The sequence below is a fragment of the Falco cherrug genome, chromosome 2 (genome assembly GCF_023634085.1).
Source record: "Falco cherrug isolate bFalChe1 chromosome 2, bFalChe1.pri, whole genome shotgun sequence".
Classification (NCBI taxonomy): Eukaryota; Metazoa; Chordata; class Aves; order Falconiformes; family Falconidae; genus Falco; species Falco cherrug.
Genome location: NC_073698.1, coordinates 106,232,646 through 106,255,681, shown reverse-complemented (window position 1 = coordinate 106,255,681; position 23,036 = coordinate 106,232,646). Strand labels below are relative to the sequence as shown.

Below are 23,036 nucleotides of genomic sequence, written 5' to 3'. Positions count from 1 at the left end.
TCTCCTCCACCTAAAGCTGCTATGATGCCAGGCAATGACAGTTAGAATAATGACTGTATTCAGGGTAAAGAAAACCCTGAATTCCTCACTGTTCTGTGGAAGTTTATGCCTCCTCTCTTTCTCTTCTCCTTGCCCAGTTTTGTTCAGATAGAGAGACTTTACTTTTTGGAAGAGGAGCTCTTTACCTACTCGTAATAATATATATTTGAAACAGTGCCATTATGGAAAGACAATGGGCATCATCTTTCACACTTTTAATTACATGTGCATTATTTTCCTTCCTCATTCCCAGGCTCTTTTAGTTAAGTGGAGACTCTTAATCTGGAAATGTCTTGTAGTCCTTCTTTCCTCTACATGTGGCATTTCTAATAGTTGGAAATCTATCCCTCAAATTGCACAGGTTTAAGCAATCCACTGGACAGTCTGACATTGTCTTTGTGGTATCACAGGTCAGCCCCACAGCAGTCTTTAAAAACATGGCAAGTTAATCGTTTCTGCAGAGAACATTATTGAAGCAATCACATCTAAACTGAAATTCCAAAGGGGACGTCAAATTCAAAGCGGTACTGAAAAAGCAGAATTTCTCCATTCTTTATTTTATGAGTCTTACTTTTCTAATTCCCATTCCCTCTCTGCTTCCAAAAATAAGGATAAATAATAAAATATCTTTCTGACTTATCTCTATATATTTATCTTCAAGTATATGTCTTCTGACTCTGATGAAATTCAGCTGGATAGACTAGGCCTTGTGAAAAATGGGCAAAATCCCCGTTTTCCAGAAAAGAATATAGAGACAGAGAATCAATACTTCAAGGTCTGAGGAAAGCAATGCCATGCTTGTAACGAATTCCAGTAAGCAACATAGTACTTTTCCCAACGCTTTTCAGTTTGGATGCTTTCATTTTATGTTACAGGACCTTCTGACAGTATATTTTCAATGAAACATGGACCCCACAACACCATGGCTCTGGTCAAGTTATCAAGATTGTTCAAATAGGATCTTGAAAAAAAAAAAAGCCAGAGATTTCTTAATACATTAGGAAAGCATTTTTTGGTCACTTTATAAAAGTAGATATGTATATCAAGATCAGTTACCTAAAGAGTAAATTTACAGATGCATTCTTCCACTTAAACATATGCATTCAGTTTTTGTCACTTAAAAGTACTTATTTTACCACTTAAATCGTATTAATGGAAAATAATATCAGCTGAAAAATAACCTTACCTCTTAAGGTCTTGTTTTGTCCTATACCTTCAAAAATATTTAAATAGTCCTCATACTGCTGTGTATCAAAAGAAGTGAAGTTCAGTTTAATGGATAACCCTTGAGGCACTCTAAGATAACAAGAGAAAAATAAACCTCAAAAATGAAAGTCATGTTCTAGTAATATTTTTTGACTGTAGTAAACTCATTACGTGCTTGAATGATGTTAAGTTCAGAAACAACGTGAAATTACATTCATCAAGATAATTAATCAAGATGACCTATTTGGCTGACTTCTAGTTTGTAAAATTACCAAAGGAATAGGGCATAAACCTTTTGTAACTGTGCAAGTACTCACTTACTCACTGGAGTTAAGTACATTTTAGGAACTGAATCTTCTAAACTCTAGAATGAGATATTCAGCTGAACAGTTTTTTGCGGGTTTTTTTTCTCTTTCTTTGCATCTTATTAGTTTACAGTTACTTTTTAATACGTTACTAATAGATAACATACCACTGCTCAGCTGAATTTCCTAAAGTCAGAGGAATAGTAAAGTAACATGGTATCAATATGAATAGCAAGACAGCAAAATCTGTCCCCTGAAAGTCCAAAATAATGTCTCTTATGACAGAAACAGGATTTGCATAAAGATTTGAGGATTGCAGATCCATTGTTTGGGAACATGTTATCAAACCTAACCATCATCAAGTAAGATTAATAACAAAAGGCACTTTAATTAAAGTATAAAAAATGCTGGGTTTTATTTTGCTGCAGTTATGTATGTTCTTTCAGTAATCTGTATCTAAGTAGTTCTCCCATTGCTTTCCACCAAACATATAGGGTAGCCTGAATTCTAAAACTCTACTATCAAAATCAGTTTAGCTTCCTATACCACTATTTATTGTTTTCAGGAATTGAGACACACGATGAAGATCACTTTTCAACAGCAACCTGCTGATGCTTGTCAGTACTGATTAGTAAATATTTGAATATTTGCATTTGCCTTTGTGTGTGTTATATATTTCTCCCTAAGAAAAAAAAAATTATCCTTGGTTTTAAAAGAGTAAAACATAGTTGAAAGGTAATCTTTCTTTCAGGAAGCTAATCTTGCAAAGAAATATTGAGCATACTGCTTTTACTTTTAAAAGGAGAGGAAACTCCTTCATTTGGAGAAGAGTTAAATGGGGTGAAAACGTAAAACCTTTTCCTAAAGGTAATGGGGAAATATTTCTAGGCAAAGAAAGGCAGAAGAGAAATCAAATCTTGGATATATTATAGGGTGACTTTTAACACATTTTTATAGGGATAATACAAATCATAGGGCAAAATGTCTCTCATTATGTACTGGAAAACTCAAAAGGTTCCCTCATAAAAACAATTCTGTTCAAAAGGGAGACAAACTTTGGCACCACATTGAATTTTTCAGGCCTTTATTGTCAGCGTTGCCTGTTTTTTTTAAAGCAGATACTTGGAAAATAAAACCATATAATTATTTTTGTCATTGGTTGATCTGTAATTACACAGATCTGCAGCACGTCCTGTATTATTTGCAATTACTCATGATTCTTTTCAAAATTAAACTTCTGTTAGCTACATAGCTGATACAGATATCTACCTAATACAGTGTTCCTTGCAGCCATAACAGCATTTGAAGCAAAATTAACAGCTTAGAAGGAAGTAGTGTCTTGAGACATAACTGTTCATCATGCTCAAATTCTGCAACACCATAAACTGAGGAACAAGTCCGGTCTAAATTCTCAAGGATACAATCTTGTGCATTTACTGTGACACACCTGTATTTTAAAACTGGGTGCAGCCAGCAATTATTGGTGAATAGTGTTGCTGAAGATAAGAAGAAACTAATGTACTAAACAGAAAGAAAACCATTACTTTTTCCTGAAATTTCATGGTGAAGACCAAAGTCCTGAACAAACTTAAAGGCTAGCACTTTCAAAGGAGCACTGGGAATAAGAAATCCAAATCTTATCCAGTTTTATAGGCATTTCCTTAATCTTCTTTGAAACTCTTTTACCAATTTAACACTTCTTAGAATCAAAGAACAGCCATTATTACAAAGACATAATAAGAATTGCTGCCCTTCAAAGCAGTAACTTCTGAATTGGCAGTCATTGTAGGGATTTTTAGGAGCTTCAACTTGCAATCATCTCACTTATTTTAGATGTGTACTTTAATATGAGATTTATCACGTACTATGGCTGTCTTTTTTTCTCCCTGGCCTATGAAGCGGACCTAGAATGTCAAAGTCAAATAGCTGTCCCTCCCTGTGGGTATGTATCCTTGATTAAACAAATTCCACTTCTTGTGCTTAGGGCTTAAAAGGCATTTGGCGCTGTTATGTCAAATAATATTCATGTTTTTTTAAAACATATTCCTACATGACTTAGGAGCATGGGTTCTATTAACTCCCAAATGAAATGTGTACCCATAAATTATAAGGCAATTCTTGAAAATTCTGTCTGTTAGTAACAGTAATATAATATAAAAACATTACCTAGTGACTAGTATCTACTGTAATACTTTGAAACACATATCTTGCAAGTATTTTATGTGATTTATTTTGAGCTTATAAATATGTTCCTGTGCATGCATATTATAAACAAGATGTATCAAAATAATACCAAAGAATTTTTGCAAATGGGAAAATTATTGATATACTTACGGGTTTTAGGCATACAAGTTTGTTTTTTTTTAAAAAAAAGTTACATAAATACAAAGGAGAAAATGCTATTACATATTTTTTATGCTGGAGTATTGGAGAATAGAAATGGCAAAAAGCTGATGTACAGGAAATAATATCACCTCATAATAAAAAAAAATGTTAGGTAGAAAATTATTGGAAAATGGCTTACAGTATAATCCATTGGCAAACAATATTTGCATTATACGGTTTTGGATAATTCATAGAGTGAAAAAACCCAGAGGAATCAGTCAACATAAATTTTCCATCACAAACCGCAGCTGTAAAGATATAATGAAGAACATTTGTCAAAATGCCATTTGAAAAACAGAATCAGAACCAAAATAAGGGTGACCTTAGGTACTGGTTTACGTGGATTACTTTGGAAATTCTTGGTAAGCATCAATGGGAAGACAAAGTAAACACTACCAACTCCCACTTCTAATTCCTATGACTATTTGATCTCAAAGTACTATATGAGAAGAAAAGCAGTACAGATAATTCATTTTTAAATTAGAGACAATCCAACTAATCCAAACTAGTCCAAACAATTTAAACTCAACAGTTGGATTTGACTAATCCAACTCTCTTTCCTTCATTTTATGTTGTACATTGGTAGGGAAACAGGATCTTGCCTTAACAGTTCTTATCTGCAGCTACTTTAAATCAGGAAACTGTGTTTGCACTACCAGAAACAATTTGATATCATGTGAATAAAAGTAAGAAGGGATATGGCTCACTATTTCTACCTCCGTTTTTATGAGCTTTCTAGTTCCTTGCCTTATATATTACAAAGTACTCAAAGAGATAAGTGGATAGCCTAAGTTTCCAGCCAGCTATCGAATTCATTCATCTGACGTAAATGTCATCCATCATAACATATTTTTTCAGAAAGCTTTTGTTAGTTTTGTTCCCTTTATGCTGCTATTCCATCCTATGCATGTTCTTCAGTTTAAATTTTTTTAAAAGGTATTTTAACCTCAGCAAGATTGGAAATGCTTATTCATGTAGAGTTTTTTATTTCAGCAGATACTGAAGCATTGTTGAAGCTTTTGCTGCATCTCGTGAACTTTATGTTAGGAATCTGTCTGATGGTTTTCATTCAGTTTTTCAGAAAGCATGATATAGCTTTCAAATAAGGATCAAATCAGTCCCGTACATGATTATCTGGAGGGGTAAGGACAAATTCATCAATTTGAGACAGGTAATCAGAAATTAGATAGAGCTTTTCATTAACATCAGAAATGAAATCATACCTATAATGACTATCCACATTATGAATAATCAATCATATTGAAAATTAAATGGAAATTTTATTGAGCGTAGTCCTCCTCTGGGAATTTATATGTAAAATGATAAATCAGGACTCCTTGTCTGTTCATTTTATATGTGTAAAATTCTTTCTTTCTACCACTAGCAAACACAACATAAAAATTAAGCTTTATTTCAGACAGGCTCAGGCATACACTATTAATAAAGACTGCAGAATGAACTTCACTAACAATGATATGTTTAATGCATAAGCTGGAATAGAAACATATTCCCTTTTGCAATCTTTATGGCCTTTGAGAGGAAAACAGAACACACCAAGATTTTAAATAGATAGACAAAAAAGGTCCATGAATGAAAGAGTTACTAATTGTATTACATTTGTAACAGAATAGGCTACAGCTTTAGAGTGAGGTATTGGTATAGAAGTAATTTTTCTGTCCATTTTAATTCATGTGCTTCCTGTCCTTACTAATGGACTAATATTTACAACCATTTCCCATTGGAAAGAATCAAATCAGTGTGAGAAGGAAAGTGCCCAGCTTGTTATTAATGAAATGTGCAAAAAAGTGGTACTGTTAACAAGGGGTTAGCAAGACACATCCTGATCTAAAAAGGAGTTCAGAACACTGGCAGAAATAAAAAAAAGATAGATCATACTGTTTTAATAAAATTAATGACAGAAGTTTGTTCTTGTCAACAATTAATTTATGTTCTTATTCCCTTTTATTTGATTCTTCTTATCTCTTAAGATACAGTGAGTAACTTGAAACAGGACAGAAAGATTCAGACAAAAGTCCTTAGGTTGCTTATCCACAGCCTGGCAATAGTCAGTGCTCAGTATCAGGCATGAGCATGAGGACAGCTGGGACTACTTCCTTGAAGAACCTCCCAGTGCTTCCGCATTGCAGGGAGGAGGCAGATGTGGGCAAAGGAAGGCAGGATCACAGAAATCATTACATTTCTGTCTCCTTCTGGAGCCCTCAGAAAAGCCTCAATTGTTCTCCTAATAAGACAGGAGACACCTTTTGTAGGAACCACTTTCACTGCTCCCCAACATGCATCTTGCTGTCCATTTCTATTCACTTGATGTTGCATACAGAGCTCATTAGGAGGGCTTAATCCTGTTATCCTTGAATTGCAGGGACAATCTCCCCAAACTGGTCAGATCAAGCCCACATATTTTACTTGACAGGACCTTTCTCTGCCAAGGGCAGTACATTACTTCCTGGCTTACGTATGATTAAACTCCCTCAGTACTGTAGTGATGCTGTGAGGTAGGGAATCACAAAATGTTAGTGTAGCCATATAATAACCACAAAGAGAATCTGCAGAGAGAAACACCTCCTGGGATCAGCCTCCAGCCTCCCTTGCCTTACATGCTACATGGCTGCTTTTCAGCAATGCCAGCCATTATTAATAGATGCTGTTCAGACATTCATATTTCTCTAGAGAACCTTTTATTGAAATTGCTGACTACATTTTTGTAATGCCTTTTGTCACTGCACTGCATTGCAGGGCCAGAAAGAAACCTTTCAAGGCATTTTTAATCAATAAAACAAAACAAACAAACAAACCCCACAAAAATAAAAGGTGTTCAGTTGCCTGAATCTCTACTGAAAATGTGAGATTTTACTGAATTCTGTCTAATGCAGGAAGAGACTATTAAAATTCACCCTTATATCCTATATTTTAAAGCCACTAACATATTCTAAAATCAGAAATACTAGAGGGAATAATGAGAAAGATGAAAATGAAAGATGAAGTTGTCTAAAAGGCAGCAACTGTTTTGTGAAAAGCACTTGTAGCATGAATTATTAATTGGCTGTAAATCTCATTGTGAAACTCTGAAGCACTTCTGAAAATCTAGACAATTTTAGCTTTTATATGACTGTATTAAATTACTCTAGGGATGGGACATAAGTGAAAAATCAAATAGGTGGAGAAATTGGCAGGTATCCCCAATGTGCATATGGCTTATTGCCACTCATTGTACTAGTTTTGGAAAGTCTACTAAGAAACCTAAATATATGAATTTGTAAAAGCTCTGAGGTTTTGGATGGAAAATTTTAAGACTGAAAATGTAACATAAGAGTAATGAAGCAACAGTTTGTCCTCCAGGCAGAATTGTATTTCTGTAAGGTTATAAGCTGAAACTGCTAAACGAATGGTAACAATGAATTTCTTGGAAATACCATGCATCAGTGAAGACGAACAGGGGCAAATCATCCAACTCCCTGAAGTGGACTGTAACTACAGCTAGTTTCCTTATGACTTCTGTCTATTTTTACTTGTATGCACATTCCTGAAATTTTCAGCTCAGTTGTGCATATTCTTTAGTGACTGTTAAAACTGAGTAAGAAATAATACCCTCAGTTACAAAGGAGCAGGACATTCACAACTTATATTTGGTAGAGGCTCAGGGAGAGATGCAAATCAGAACCAAAAGCTGTGTGCATAAGAGGCTATGCCTACGCTGAAAAACTCTACTCAAACACAATGTATAACTTAAGCCACTGTGTAGTTTCCAGGGCACAGCTGAGTCATATCTACATAGCTTCAACTACATGTAGCTGAGCTTACTTTTGTTTGTATACACATGTATGAATACCACTTAAATTCTGTCCTATATAACAGGTTTGGCTGTAATATCTTTAACAAAATGTGAGCAAAACTTGTAAACTCAGAACTAATCATTCATAGTAACTAAAAAGCATTTATTTTGATGAGATGTATAAGACTACTTTTTAACTATAAGGATCTGCATTTTTATTAAGCTATATCTAAAATAAAATAAAATAAAACAAAAGAAAAAACCCAAACAAAATCCATGTCTCAAAATAACAGTATAATGGTAGAAATGAATGACTGAATCACTCTTTGTGGTTATGCTAGCTCAATGTTTGCTATGGAACAAAGGCCTAACTGAGGCTTCTGTTTTACCCAGCTGTAGAGGGACTTACTCAAAGTCCACCATTGTTGCAATCTAGCTGGATGCAGCTGTTATGCTAAAGAGACATCTGGATATGTTTCAGTGGATGTTCTACTGAAGTATTTTGATGGCTGTCTTCCCCAAAAAGTTCAGCTAAATCTCCCTTCTGAGTTCACCTTTTTTTTCTGGCAAAAATTCCACTTCTGACAGAAGGGGTCAGCATGTCACCAGCCTTCAGGAATCAGGCTTGCAGATTCTTGAAAAAAAACCCTGGTCTTTTACTTGCTTGTTTGTTTTTAAACCAGAGCCCAGTATTTTACATGTTTCTTAAAGCTCAGACCAGACTGCCTCCACCACTATTCTCAGGAAAGCTCAGAAAGCTGTTCTCAGAGCAGAAGGGAAATAAGCTTTCCAGATTGCAAGTAACTAATTCTACATTTAAAAAACAAACAAAAAAAAGGCTTAGGGAGTTAATTGCTCCAACTTTTCCTAAAACATTTGCAAAGTTATCTTTGCAAGAAAACTTTAAAGACTTTTAACTGAGAGTTGAGACTGTAAAGAGCAATGAAGACATTGACATGCATGTCTCCCTACAAAAAAGCTGCACACACACTTTGGTAGGCGGCAACGTAGTCAGACTCCTTAGTACAATTTCACAGTGTTCACTGCTACATGGAGCAGTGGTTGCTCTGCACAAAAAAGTGCTCAGGGCAACTGGACAGTCTGATTAAGCCAAACTCACTCACTGGCACTGAAGGATATAAACTTTTTCCATTAAAAACCAATCGGGTTTCAGGTTTGTAAGATTTTCACAGAATCACAGAAGGGCTGAGGTTAGAGTAGGGACCTCTGGAGGCCATCTGATCCAACTCCTTACTCAAGCGAGGTCCACCTAGAGCTGGGTTGCCCAAATTTTCACATCATGATCCTGCATCCCCAATGTGCTGCCAGCAACTCAAACATTTTCTGTCAGTCATACAAATGCTCCCATTCCCTAGTACTTGCTGTAGTGAGGTGCAGGTGGGTGGCCAACAGAGTTAGAGCTCCTGCCAGGGCTCTGGCAGCAGTCACACTCACCTGCCTCAGCTGCAAAATGCTGCCACTGCCTCCCCTCCACCCTGTCCCACCCCAGTTAAGTTTCTGGATGTACAATATCAACTTATCTGAGTGTTCACAGTAACCTGGGAAAAGCTGTTTGTAGTGATGTATGATGATATTCTTATTGCTGGAATCAAAAGAGGAACCTCTTTTCTGATTCCAGATAGGCCATTACACGGTTTCTGATACTAGGTAATGTGACTTCATAGCTGTATAGGGTCATAATTTTAACTTATTTGGAAAGAATATAATTCGATATTACTGGTGCATAACTTAATATAAAATGTCTATATTATTTAGTAATTTAGATAATATTTACTTATAGCATTAATATTTATACAGCAAAAAGTATGTTTACATTATTTTATATTAATATAGGCATATTGTAATATTTCTTTATTATTTATCAAACATATTACTCATTAATGAGAATTTTTAAAAAAATTGTTTCCATTTACAATATAAAAATTATGCGACTCACTCTTACTATTTTTAGTAGAATTGATTTGGACTTCACTGTGCATTTCATTGGCTATAGACTATTTACAAACTACTGACAAGTTTAAGTATGTTTAAAAAGACTAATTTATAGAGGTTTACATTCTTACCACATTTTTTTTCAGATTCATCTGAACCATCTGGGCAGTCCAAGACTCCATCACAAAATAAATCTTTTCTAATGCAGGTTACACCATCATCACAAAGTTCAGCAGGTGGCAAACACTCAGCTGAAATAATAAGGACAATACCAATAACAGCACAGCAGTAATGCAGTTTCACCACAAAGGAAAATTGACTTACCTCTGGTTACTTTAGCACAAATCAAATCAACCACTCTACTGTGCTTTTTACAAAACTGCATTTTTAGAAGCCTGGAATACAATGCCACATACTAAAAAGATAAATTTGCCATAGAATGGAGGAAGTTCTCATAAGTGACATGTTTTTTTAAACTCAGTTTGAAGTAGGGCTAAAAGAAATTTTTCATGAATTCCCATTTCCTTCCTCTACCCAAATAAACTACTTTATGCAACATAATAAATGACATTTTCCAATTTCTTATGCTTGAATAACATGAGAAAACTGTACTTTGATTTAAATACCAGTGAAAAGTCTCTGGTTTTGGTTGAATCCAGTTCTTCAAGTTCAACACATCGCAATGTTGCGTTCATGATGCTAAAGAATCTCATTTTCTAACCAGCATATCTTGAAAATGAAAGCCTTTAAGACTGGATTTTGAAATATCAGGAATATCAAAAATCCTATTCTTTTCATATTTACAAATAAAATTTATAAGTTAACAACAATTTTCTGCAAAAAAATACATGATTAGATCCTTAAAACTGTGGAATCCACTAACAGTGTTTTCCTAGAGCATAAATGCTCATCTACTGTGAACATGCTCTTTTAGTCTTCAGGTGGTTTTGGTATTAGACATCTGTAGAATTCAAGTAGTCCTATGAAAGTGAACAAAAACAGGCAGCTAAAATAAGCTTTGGAAAACTACCAATTTCAAAGTTCTTGAAAATTGCATTGAATTGTATGGAAACTGTTCAACTAGCACTATTCACATAGTTCCTTCAGGAAATGCTTACTGGAAAAGGTCAAAATTTCTTATGCAAGAAGGAAAACTATTGATTTGTAAAATTGATCTTCAGCCTTTAACCATTATTGTTTGAATTATTTTTTCATAAAACTGTTAGTTCTGTAACCAGATTAAGCAAACACTTGTATGATATTTTATTGTATATCAGTGTAAGTGACAAAGACTGAAATTGGTTTGGATGTATTGTAACATTTCAAAGTGCTTTACAGAACACCTTCAGTATTAGCGATGGAGACTGTAAAGAAGAAGAGCTGCCATTTTGCATCCAACTGGTAACTGAAACAAACCGATTATACTTCAGTCAAGCATTGAAAGTGATACAGTGCTGATGAATGAATTGGCACAGATGAACAGAGATGAAACTGTGCATTCTAGACCCAGAACAAAAACCCAATCAATAATCTAGGAATATGTTTTGCATAAGCCCAATACGAAAGAAAACATTGTTTACATGTACGATCAATTTTAGCTTTAGTCTTCAACTCAGAAAACTAAACAGCATTGCCACCTACTGGATAGAAATAAATTAACATTTTCTAATAAAACTGACTTTTTTAAAAAAAGCAAATTACCCTAAATTGCAATGTAATTGCTATACTCAACTAAAAAATGGCAGTAAATACATTAGACCCATTTGAAAATGCTTATAAATGTCATATATATTTCACCATTTCATAAGGCTAGGGGAGGTTTTCAAAGATTCAAACAGCTTTGGCTTTCTGTCCATGGAAGTCATGTGAGAGTTTGCTAAAAGTTGCTTGGGTTATTTTTTTTCCCAAAAAGCCTCAAGAAATAATAGGAAACAAAAACAAGCAGTCAGCATGACTGTCAATACATACACCAGTATACACAACACATATACCATTTTTCTACAATATACAGTCTTAGAAGTCCCTTCTCTTTGAAGATGTCTTGTTAGTCAAATCAAATGGACCCACATATCATCGATTAGTAGGAATGGGATATGAGAACTGAATGATGCGAGAAGAGGCTGTATGCAAACAGCGTTAACTCTAAGATCTCAGACTGTTTCATATTACTTCCCTGCTTCTCCCCAGTAGTAACCTACCTACAGTTGTTGAGGACTTGCTTGTGATGACTTGTCCTGGACCTAGGAAAACACAACCCAGGGTTAAAACTCTACTGGCTGTCTGGGAGCACTGCAGTTGCTTGGGCAGAACTAAGCAGCAGCTAGTCTGCTCTTATACTTGCATTATTTGTTGTATCCCCAAACCCCATCTTAGGTAATGATATGGTAATGCCAGCTTGAATGGCTTGATCCTGAAGGCCAAATGTCACAATAAACAAGAAAAATAATGTGGAACCCAAGTGTATTTTCAGTCATATTCTTTTAGCTTTAGTGACATGCTTTTAAATAATTTCAAAAGACTCTTAGAGTTGTTTAGGGTTTTTTTTCACTAAAATAACAGCAATGCTTTCCTGTCTTCTCCTGGTATGTTAAAATTCTGACCTGAAGTTGGTGTCAGGGAGCTTGTAATTAGACTCACGGGATCTGTGGAAACACGACAAGTTAAGACAACTTTAATATTAGTACTAAAAGTTGTATGTAGATTTTCTTATAAATAACATTGCTCAACAAATCAATTATCACAGTGAGCAGTGGAGCCTCAAACCTATTAAGTATTTGCATATTTACATACAGGCATACATACACACCTGTGTGTATACATATTTACACGTGAACAAATGCCTTGGTACATAAGTAGATTTCTATTAGTGATAGTAAACTGCAAAACATCCTGGAAAAACAGAATGCTTATTTGTGATTGCTCCAACACAACTTCCACTTGGTGGTGCTTTTAATAAGTCACTAAGGATGGCCCTGGAGTTTCCAGCTCCCAAATAGTCTTTTGTTTCCTCTTTGAATTTGCATTAGCATCCCTATTTACTATTTTTCCTTTCCACATTAAGTCTCAAATGTGTGAGTAGGATGATGATGACCTCAGATGAGAAAGATCTATGTGTGACTACAGTTATCGGATCCTGTCCCTTAGTTTATAAAATGAAGGGCCAGAAGGAATAAAGTGAGAGATTAGTAAAGCCTTCTCTATAGTTTGTCGTCTATCAGTTTTGCTGGTAGAAGTTGCTGATCATTTGACATCACAGACTTACTTTTCCTAATGTCCCTGCTCTCCCAGATCTACTAGCGCACAAACTTGCATGAGGACTTCCTACCAATTTTCTATCAAAACATGCTTACTTAGCAAACACTGTTAAGTGCTAGGCCGTGTTGTATTAAACAGATTACAGGGCATTCTATGTCAGCAAATTTCAGGACACAGTTCATCTGGCAGAGGGAGAAGAGCCCAGCAGAAAGTGCAGGAAGGGTGCAGCTGGATGGACTGTTTCCACACAGATACACTCAGAGAAGAAATCTTCATACTTATCTTCATAGTAGTTTCCAAAGTGTTATATACATATGTATCTACCTACATATCTGCCTATATATTTTCTAAAGAATCGCTATTTTGGAAGGAATGAAACATTCAAAGACCTAAAACATAGATGCATGCATGAGCAAGCAGTTCTAATAAAGCAGTTATGGGGAAGTTAAGTCTTGAAAACTGTTGAAAAAACCTGGAATTGTTACAGGAACTCCTAAAAGTGCACATGCAAATTGACAGCAAAAGCCATGAAAGGAAAAACAGGACAGTGACAGATCCATGAGTGGTATAAGCACAAATCACAAATGGTCAGTTACTGTGCAAACTCACTGAAGTAACACGTGAGGCAGATAAGGATGGTTTTAGGGTCAACAGAGCCAAACCCCAAGCATTCAGCAGATGTAAACATACCACATATGGTAAAACTTTGGCATATGGGATTTGGACTGAAAAGAGCAAGGATGCAAACAATGTTAGCAAATATACAAAAAGGACCTCAAGCAGACCCAAGAGCAAGGGGGAAGGAATCCACACCAGGAACATTATTGCCCTTCCAGCCTGGGCTACTAACAACTCCCAGCTCCCTTCCCTCTTCCACTGGCACCTCCACCACCTCCCAATTTCTTCTTGAGGATGATTAACAACATTGAACTTAGGACTCAGGGGAGCACTGAGACAGCATACCAGAGGAAGGGAAAGATAGGAGAAAATGTGTGTGTTAGCAGTTTTAACTGTATCATTGGAAATATATTGTAGTAGTGGTATACTTTGGACTATACACGTTAGTAGACTTATAACTAGACTAATAATATTATGGCTGTAATTAGACTATCAAGAAACACTTTGCTCCTATATTCATAGCTGCATTTCTTTAGCGCACATAAATTGCATGAAGCTCCTGGTCTGGTACCCTGCCCCAAAGAATTTGTATGTGATAATTTGTATGTGTATGCATTTTGTATGCAACAACTCTACTTGCATCTAGTGCTACAAAGCACCTATTGTACTCTTCAGCTGTCTGGCTGGCTTTTGGCAGGTGTGCACTCCGTGAATTTGTGAGACCAAGGAGTTGGTCTGCTTCATACCCTATCGTCAGAAGACTTCCAGTGATAGTGGAAAGAAAGTCTGTCAACCAACATTGCTCAGTATATCAGTAACCAAAGCATGAGAGTAGAACTCCCCAGCCTCATCTACCTGCCTAAATCTGTGAAAACTTCAGCTTGTGACTCAGCTGGCTGATGGAGACTCAGCTTTTGTTTTGATCAACTAATTAAAGTCTTAGTCTTAGAGCTTTTTTACAGACTTCAGATCACTGCTTTCTCAAATGGTCAGAAATGTTGGAGGGTGGCTAACTACCACTGAATGGACCCTAGCTGTCAAGCCCCAGCTACAGCTAAGGCAGCTTTACTAAGTTATACCAGCTGAACAGCAAGTCTTGTGTTTCTTCATATTGTAATGGCAACAAAAAATAGTTTCTCATTTATGAGAGAGACTGACCTGATGAAGTTAAAGGCATCATTGTAGGAGGATTTTCAGTAGCTTCTGGAAGAAAGCAAGCTCATTACAAACTTTTATATAACACAGTATCTAGTTTTATAGGACTTAGAGAAAGAAAGCTTAAAAAAAAAACCCAAACCAACAGCTGTGACTATTTTTCTTTGAGTCACTAGCAGCATCCTGCTTCCCTCCTTTTGACCATCTCACCCTGTTCCCGGCCTTTTCTCAAACTCTATGGTCTTCCTAAGGAGGAAAGGTCTACATTAATCCCTTTCAATCCTCAGTGCCTATTCACTGTATTACATATAAAATGTCTTCATCTGGGGAATCTGTCTTGACACTTTATATACTATGAAGATTTTCAGAGCACCTGTGTCTTATAGAATAATATTTAACTCAGATAAATGAGTTAAAATTAACTTGGGATAATTTGCAAGAAATTAAGTTACTTTTAATTACTGTGAAAACTGTGATTTCAAGCAAGTTACACCTGTGCTCTAGTTCCCTCCCTCTTCTGAAATAGGAATAAGACTTCTCTTGCAGAACAAAATGAAATATAGGATGCAAAAGTGCTATATATGATTATGATTGTTAATTAGTTAACAGTTCTTATTTTATTGAAGCCCTCCTGATGAATGGACAGATGATATGAAATGCTTCATGTGAAAAGAGGCATTTTAATGATCCACAACAAGAAAAGTTTGACTACTTCGAAATTTGTCAATAGATATGCAACCATTTAAAAATCTCTTCATAATTTTCTTTGGTGGCATTTTTGATGTATAATGAGCAATCACTTTCCACAGTGATGTGCAGTTGTTTAGAACAACTTATTATATGCGTTGCAAGTAGTGAAGAGAAATTAAGATGTCAAGACTCTGAATTTAGCCTTTGTATATCTGAAGTTCTTACTCAGTAAAAAATGCACTTTTTAGGATGGAGTAAGAGACATTGCATGCCAGATGTCCCACTCCTCTTAAAGCAACCAGTTACTACTTAATAGTATCACCAGCAGGTCTTCAAATGTCAGCTAATCAACTTCCGCTTCAAAGGATTGAAAATGCTTTTTATCCTCATCCTCAGTAAAGGTCTGGTTTGAAGGTTATTGAGGTAAAAAGAGGATTCCCCTTGATCTTGTTGGGCTTCCACTTAGGCTTTAATAAATTTTCTACTACTTACATAAAATCACCATATTTGTATATTTTCAGAATTTAAAACTACCTGGTCTTTAAAGCCACATTCCTTTTTTTCCATTTACACTTTACCTAAGCTTTAGATGAATATGAATTCTGCTCCTTGGGTGCACTTTTCCAGAAGCTACACTCTATTCAGTTTGTTGTTCTTGATGACATCTTTTCAATAAATGAGTCTTCACTCACTGTGCAGCTAAGCCCTTTTCCTTATTCTTTAGCAAAACAGAATGATAATTGCATTTACTTATGAAACAACACAGTTGGGGCTTAATTGCTTTAATTTGGGGGATAACAAAATTGCAAATTTTATGCTACATAAAAGATGAAATTGAGTGGGTTTCACTAGTAAATCACTACTTTGTCCTTTACTCACTCGTTAGTGAACATGCACAATGCTGACTCATACTTTCTAGTTGACAAGGTTGTAAAAGGTTCCTTCAGCTGCTACTGAAAAGTTCTGTAATGGGGAAGGAGGGCACCCATGAGTGTAAGTAACAATCCCTTTGTTGTTTGGGAGCCAAAGTTTTCACTCGCATTACCTGTAGTTCTCAATGACTTATATAGAGGAAAAACGTTTACTAGCATTACCTGTGACTTGTATGCTGTTCACATCAATTTTCAAAGTCTGGGTAAGATTAGTTTTATTTGTGTTGATACCCCAAACCAGCTCATTTTTTACTTTCTCAACTGTTACCATCCACGTAAAATAAAGGGTGAAGATCACAACAACACTAGCAACACAAAACAGAGAAGGTAATTGGTTATGCAAGCTAATGAAGTAAATCTGCTGCATGACTTATCCAGACAATATTTCATTCCAATACAGGTTCCATTTGCAAAGTCAGAGTATCTTTAAGTGTTGGCCGGCAAAGATGACACATAAAGAAACACCTCTTGATTATCAGGTAGGTTTGAACCTTGAAGAAACAGAGCTTTTTTTCTTTATCTACTCTTATTTTCATGGTGGAAAAAAACCAAAACAGCATTCATATCAATTGCTGCAATGGAGCTGAATTTGAATAAACTAAAGGAGAAGTGGGTTTATTGTTATTCAACAGGTCTTTTAGTTTAAGCTGTAAAATATTGACAGTGAATCTTCAAGTGTTATGGAATTTACATAATATATTCATGTTACAAAAGTATAATACCAAGTGATCACTTCTATAAAGCAAAAATCATCTGTGGATTCTGCATCTCTGAGGATGTCCTAAGGAAACAGTAATGGCTGAAAGCAGAGATATTTTGAAATCAGCGATTAAACTACATTTGAATTCTATGGAACATGAATTTTATCCAGTTTTCTGTTTACTGTCTCCCATCCTTTCTAGATACTATTATTAAGTTTCATATTTGTAGCTAGATTAAGGTAGTGTCAAAATATGGTGCTTTCTAAAGATTTACTTAAATTTAGGTGCAAACTTTTTTATTCTTATGCACTTGTACGACCCAATTGCAACTGACGCAATAGTGCTTTTTGATAGGGTTGATTAATTCCACCATTTTTCTGTGCATAGTTTGCATTTTGCCATATACGGAAAAACTCCTCTTTAATTTCTTACATATTTCTGATAACCTCTAAGCCATGCTGAGCAAACAAAACCTTTTACTGCTATTCTTGTGACTCAGCAGAGTTTCAAGGATGAAGTAAAAAGGAGATTGCCCAAAGAGGTAAACACTTTTTACACTAAAAGACAAAGTTTCTGAGGCAAAGTAATATTTCAAGTATTATTTCAAAGCAGAAATGAAGACAGAACCTTACAGATGTATTAAAAGCCAGATCCAACACTCACAGACATCAGATTTTCTGTGATTTCTGTAGTATTTACATCAAGATACAGGGATGGAATTGGTTTTACCAAATACAGATATTTATATTGCAGATATCTAGATTTCCTATGTAAACAAATAAGCTGTTCTTTGGCATAACTGACCTCCTAGGAAAGGCACCTAAATTGACCAGATGAGAAAACTCAAACCCCATCACTTATAAAAAGTGTCTTGAGCAACTAGCTCAGAGATGTCTCCATTACTGATGCCTAAATTTTGATGAGAATAGCCCCAATGTATGCACAGAAATCAGATTGTGCTGACTGGATCTGCCTTCGCAAGGACAAAAACCTAGAACTGACGTACTCCTGCCACTGTACACTCCATTCCCTTGATGTTGTGAAATCCTTCACAAAGTGTTCATACTTCAACTTTGCAGCCAATTAGGCTTATGCCTACACTGTTCCAGTCAAAAGATTGCTCTAATCCAAATTGGCATTCCATTTTTGACTTACATGATTTCAGAGTTGGCTAATATCCGTTTTTCTTTTGTAAGCATGGTCATTCAAATGAACTGTCTTGTCTGGATATTTATCCACTGTATATATTTAAGAAAACATTTGTATCATCAGAACAGCTGGGGTCACAGAATCACAGATCTGCATCGTCTGTTGTCATGTAGCATGTACTTTCATTTTGTGGTCTCACCTATAAGACAACTAATTATATCATTTATTTCTCGAGGTCTTCCAGTTTTTCTAGTCTTAATCTTTTGTCCTCTGTTTTGTTCTTGCCTATCACAGTGTGTCATCGGACCTTTATTTATCTAAAACTTAAGTTACTAATGATAATGTGACATCTGGCCCCCAGCTTAAACAGCTTTCCACAAGCAAGCTCAGCACAAACTGATATCCCTTCTTACTAGCTAATTTCCTACCTACTTCACTGTCATCACCTTTCCCATTTTTCGTTCTAAATTGGCAGTCCCAGAAAGGATTGCTTCTTTTTTATTTCTTCTAATCCTAAAGCATGTTTTTGAAGTAAAGATATGTCTTGAAGCTTCATAAGCTCTTTAGATGGCCTCATTCAGTCTCTGAAGATGTATTTTTTCATCTATTCAGTGTCCACTGAAGAACTTTCTAAATTAATAACATCATTGTCTTTTGTCCTTATTTTAAGTAAACTTTGTCTTATGTAATTACCCAGTCTCTGGTTTCTTGAATCTTTCATGGCCATCTTCAGGTTTCCTGTAGAAAAAAACCCCAACAATAAAACAAAATACAACACAAAAAAATGTGATTCCCCTTGAGTTTATAATGTTGTGGATAGGATGGAAGTGTGTTCTGAAACTGTTTAGTAATGGGAGACAGTATTACAAGTGTTTTGCTGAATCAGGACCTTATTGCACATGAAATTAACGCTACAGACCTCACTGCATATATGGAACTTTTTTGCCAGTGGGCCTTTAGTAGGACAACCAACATAACTGGATATTGAAAAATGAGGTTAAACAAACTTTAATAAATTAAGCAGGTCTTACTGTATCTACTTTATGGACTCCTTAGGACACACAGGGTACAGCTTTACCTGGTGTCAAATGACAGCCTCACTTGCTAACAACTGAAGGAGTATGAGTTAAGAAGATCCATGTCCATAGGGACATATGAGTATATTTCCATTCACCTTGGCTTATACCAGCAGATCTCTAACCTGAACTTTCTTCTAGATGGCAAGGGCCAGCAACCCTAAAAATGTAAAAATGTAGATGTTTTGTGAGTTGGTCTTAGGGCTCAGCCTTACTAGTTTGGTGAAGGCATGGACATACAGGAGTCTGAGAAGGAAGTCTGCCCAAGGGGAAACATTATTGCCAAACTTCCCACAGTAGCACTTGGAAGACATGAAAAGTATAATATAGGAAGTTCCAAAGAGTCTCTTGAAAAGCAAGGTGTTGGCAAGCACTCCTGAGAGAAATGGCTAAGTGAGGACTTCTGATGTTTGCAAAAATTAATTAAACTGTACCTACTTGAACTGGGAAATTTCACATCTCTGAAATTCGTTTTTCAGATCACTTGCTTGAAAGACATTTTGTATCTATATGGAAGAGGAAAATCTTGAACCAATACAGACTGCATTCATACTTTTAATAATAAATATTTTTTCATTCCCAAATCTAGACTACACAAGCAAACGTTTTCTTTGATGCTTCACTGATTTTCACAAATAAGGAATATACTGAATTCTGAAGTCAGGACCTGAAATATCTCATTTTGGAGAGAGGAAAAAGCCATCAACAGCAGGTCATGTTAGGGAATTCATATACTTACCAAATACTCTTTAATTAACTGGGGACCAACAGGTTCTTACCAATTGTTCAACATCAAAGGCAAGGACTTTGAAATCAGCTGATGATCTGTTTTGCAAAGCAGGAATGAATGATGTCCCAGAGAGTATTTTAAATGTTCCTATGTAGCCATGAGCATTCCCATCTGCTTTAGCTAGATAATTAAAAATAAAATTAAGTGTTCTGAATTATATAGAAATAAATGAAAAACTTTACATTAGATTTTATTCCACACAGATCATCAATACAACAAGTTTTAGCTTTCTGGTTTGCTTTGTAATCAGAGATATTTTGCCTAGTTCCGGTTTTAAAAAAAGTGATAGATGTTTTTCAATGTTCACAATAGTTACAACTGCAAACAAATTTATATGAATACTACTTGTCTTTGGGTTCTCCTTACTTTTATTTCTGTTTTAAATCCTGTTTTCCAGCAGTGCTGTGAATGTATAAAGGGGAGGTATGTCCAGTTATGTCTAACACAAGGAGCAAAGATACAAGGGAAGAATAATAGTGAATTAGATTTTTGTGTGTTCTGGATTAAAAATATTAAAAATTACTTTTTCACACTTTCTGTATTGAATGCTGTGCACTTTTTATATAAATGTATGCTGCTTTTGCTGACAACACTGGAAACACTAGTGTCAGACCAGTTAAACTAATTTTGACCTGACCTTTCTTATCAATACATGCATGAAATGTTGGGAGGTTTTATGAGGACACTAGGTGACTGGTCCTTATTGCAAATTTAACCTTGATTTTTAATACGTTACATCATATGAGGTATGCATAAAGCAATTCATGATACATTTTAAATATTTCCTTACTGTGTAACACACTGGAAATTTTCAGATAAGACCCAAATTAATGTGGTTGATTGATAGAAAGTGACTTTTGCTTACCTGTTACAATACCAGTGGTATTTTTAGGTTGCGTGTGAAGGCATTAACATCCAAAACAAATTTTAAGACAAAAGCAGGTAACTAATAAAATACTACAATAAACAGCTTGTGATGGAAGGCACAGCCTAGGGACACCAATTTGCTACTATCAACTAGTAACAGCAGACTACTTTGAGGTTCTTTGAAATTCATTTATCCTTACAACAATTGCAAATCTATTTAAACAAACGTTTTTAAATAGTAAAGGTTTGTGGTTTTTTGTTATATATGTCAAATATAATTTTTACAATGTTTTATAATTATTATTTGTACATGATTAAATTCTTGCCTATTTATCATCTAAACCCTAAGTCATTAATTTAAAGCCTGTCTCTAGATGCAATAATAAACCACCATTACCTTTAAGCTCATTTTATTTTAAAAGAATATGATAGTATTCTGGTAAGAAGGGAAGAAAGTCAGTAGGGAGAACAAATTTTAAAATCTGGAATGAAAAACACTACCAACTAAAGGTATAAACATGAATATTCTGACAAAACAGGATTATTTTAAAATATGGCTTACAGCTAGTTTAGTCTTCATGTGCTTCTGTATGAAATAGTATGGAATTCTGGTTAATGAAGGCACCAAAAACTTCAGTGTATCAGAATTACTTTTTCAGCTACAAAATTCACTGTAATGAAAAAATACATTTTTTGAACCTTTTGCCTAGCCTGTTTCCTTCTCCTCATTTCAAAACATATTTTTGCTATTAGCTGTGACAGCTCCATAGACTTAAATCATTTTCCTTTCAATTCAAAATCTAGATCACAGAAGGGCTGAGGTTGGAAGAGAACTCTGGAGGTCATTTGTTTCAACCCCTCTGCTCAAGCAGGGCCACCAACAGCCAGTTAGCAAGGACCACGTCCAGACAACTTTTGTATATCTCATCAACAATCTCATCAACAATTCTACACTGGGCTCTCACCAGTAGCTCACCAGAATTGGACACATTATTCCAGGTGTGACCTTACCAGGGCACAGTTAACTTATATCCAGAGGATCTTTAAACCAAGACTCTAGTTCCATTGTCATCCTATGTCAATTTTTAATTTTAGTTTACTTTGAGCATTAGTAGCTTGATTCTATCACATTCTCAGCACTGGCTAAATACTAAAAAAATTACCTTAACTTTACATGGGGCTGGAGTGGACTGTTACAAATGAGTGGCTTAGGTTAAATGGCTAAACCACTTGTTTGTGACACTGTCTAGTGCAGGATCTCTCTTACACCAACAAATGACTTATTTTTTTAATTTTAATAATGAAGATTCCAAGAGATGTAGAACACCTAAAGCTCCCCACAGACTTCAGTGGATTATCAATGTCTTTCTGAGAAAAACTTGATACCTGGAAAAAAAAGCAAAAATTCGCAATTTCTTATATTACTTTCTCTAGTTTATGAATTCCAGGGACCTCTCCTAATGTCTAAACCATGTAAATTCTTTTCTGTGGCTTCAGGACATGTTTCAAGTACTTGTATTTTTGCCTATTTTGTTCACATCGATTTCCAGCAGAGGAGGAAATCATACTCCCCCACCCCTATACCCCCCAGCATTAAAATAATAGCATGAAATAGGAAACATAATTCCAATGATAATATTACTGGTTTCAAAAGTATCAACATCTGCTAAAGAACTCCTGAAAAGGTTAAAGAGTGGTTACTTACCTCGTTCTAACTCCTGGATTGATAACCATGAAAGTACAATCAGTCCAACACAAACACACACAAAAAGTGCCAGCAGAGAAGCAAACAAAATTTCATAGTAACTAAGAAGAACATATTTCTTATCAGATGATTTTTGCAGCTTCATTTCTGTCTTGAGAGCTTGTATGATTAAGGACTGACAACAGACACAACCTGAAAAGGGGGGTAATAATCTACATGAACAGATATTTATAGGAGATGCTCGTAAATTAATTACACCATAAAACTACACTGACATAGCTTTTACAACATTCCTGAACACTCATATTCACGCACAAGATATGCAAATATGAAGAAAAGAAATGTCTTCAGAAAGGAAACATTTAAGATTGTGTCTGTCATGAAGAATAAGCAAAAACACAGAATTGTAAGGTTGGTCAC

The 23,036-nt window shown here is 35.4% G+C and overlaps 1 protein-coding gene across 1 annotated transcript in view; it reads right to left on the bottom strand.

The window, feature by feature from the left end:
- TMPRSS15 (transmembrane serine protease 15) overlaps positions 1 to 22,761 on the bottom strand; it is a 57,821-nt gene extending 35,060 nt beyond the window's left edge. The window contains exons 1-8 of the mRNA XM_055702753.1: positions 22,617 to 22,761; positions 20,034 to 20,164; positions 19,693 to 19,760; positions 18,872 to 18,916; positions 16,491 to 16,633; positions 9,810 to 10,004; positions 4,075 to 4,183; positions 1,226 to 1,335 (exon numbers count right to left, since the gene is read on the bottom strand). Of these exons, the coding sequence (XP_055558728.1) occupies positions 1,226 to 1,335; positions 4,075 to 4,183; positions 9,810 to 10,004; positions 16,491 to 16,633; positions 18,872 to 18,916; positions 19,693 to 19,760; positions 20,034 to 20,164; positions 22,617 to 22,761 (946 nt within the window). The remainder of the gene's footprint in view (positions 1 to 1,225; positions 1,336 to 4,074; positions 4,184 to 9,809; positions 10,005 to 16,490; positions 16,634 to 18,871; positions 18,917 to 19,692; positions 19,761 to 20,033; positions 20,165 to 22,616) is intronic.
- Positions 22,762 to 23,036: the final 275 nt, after the last annotated feature.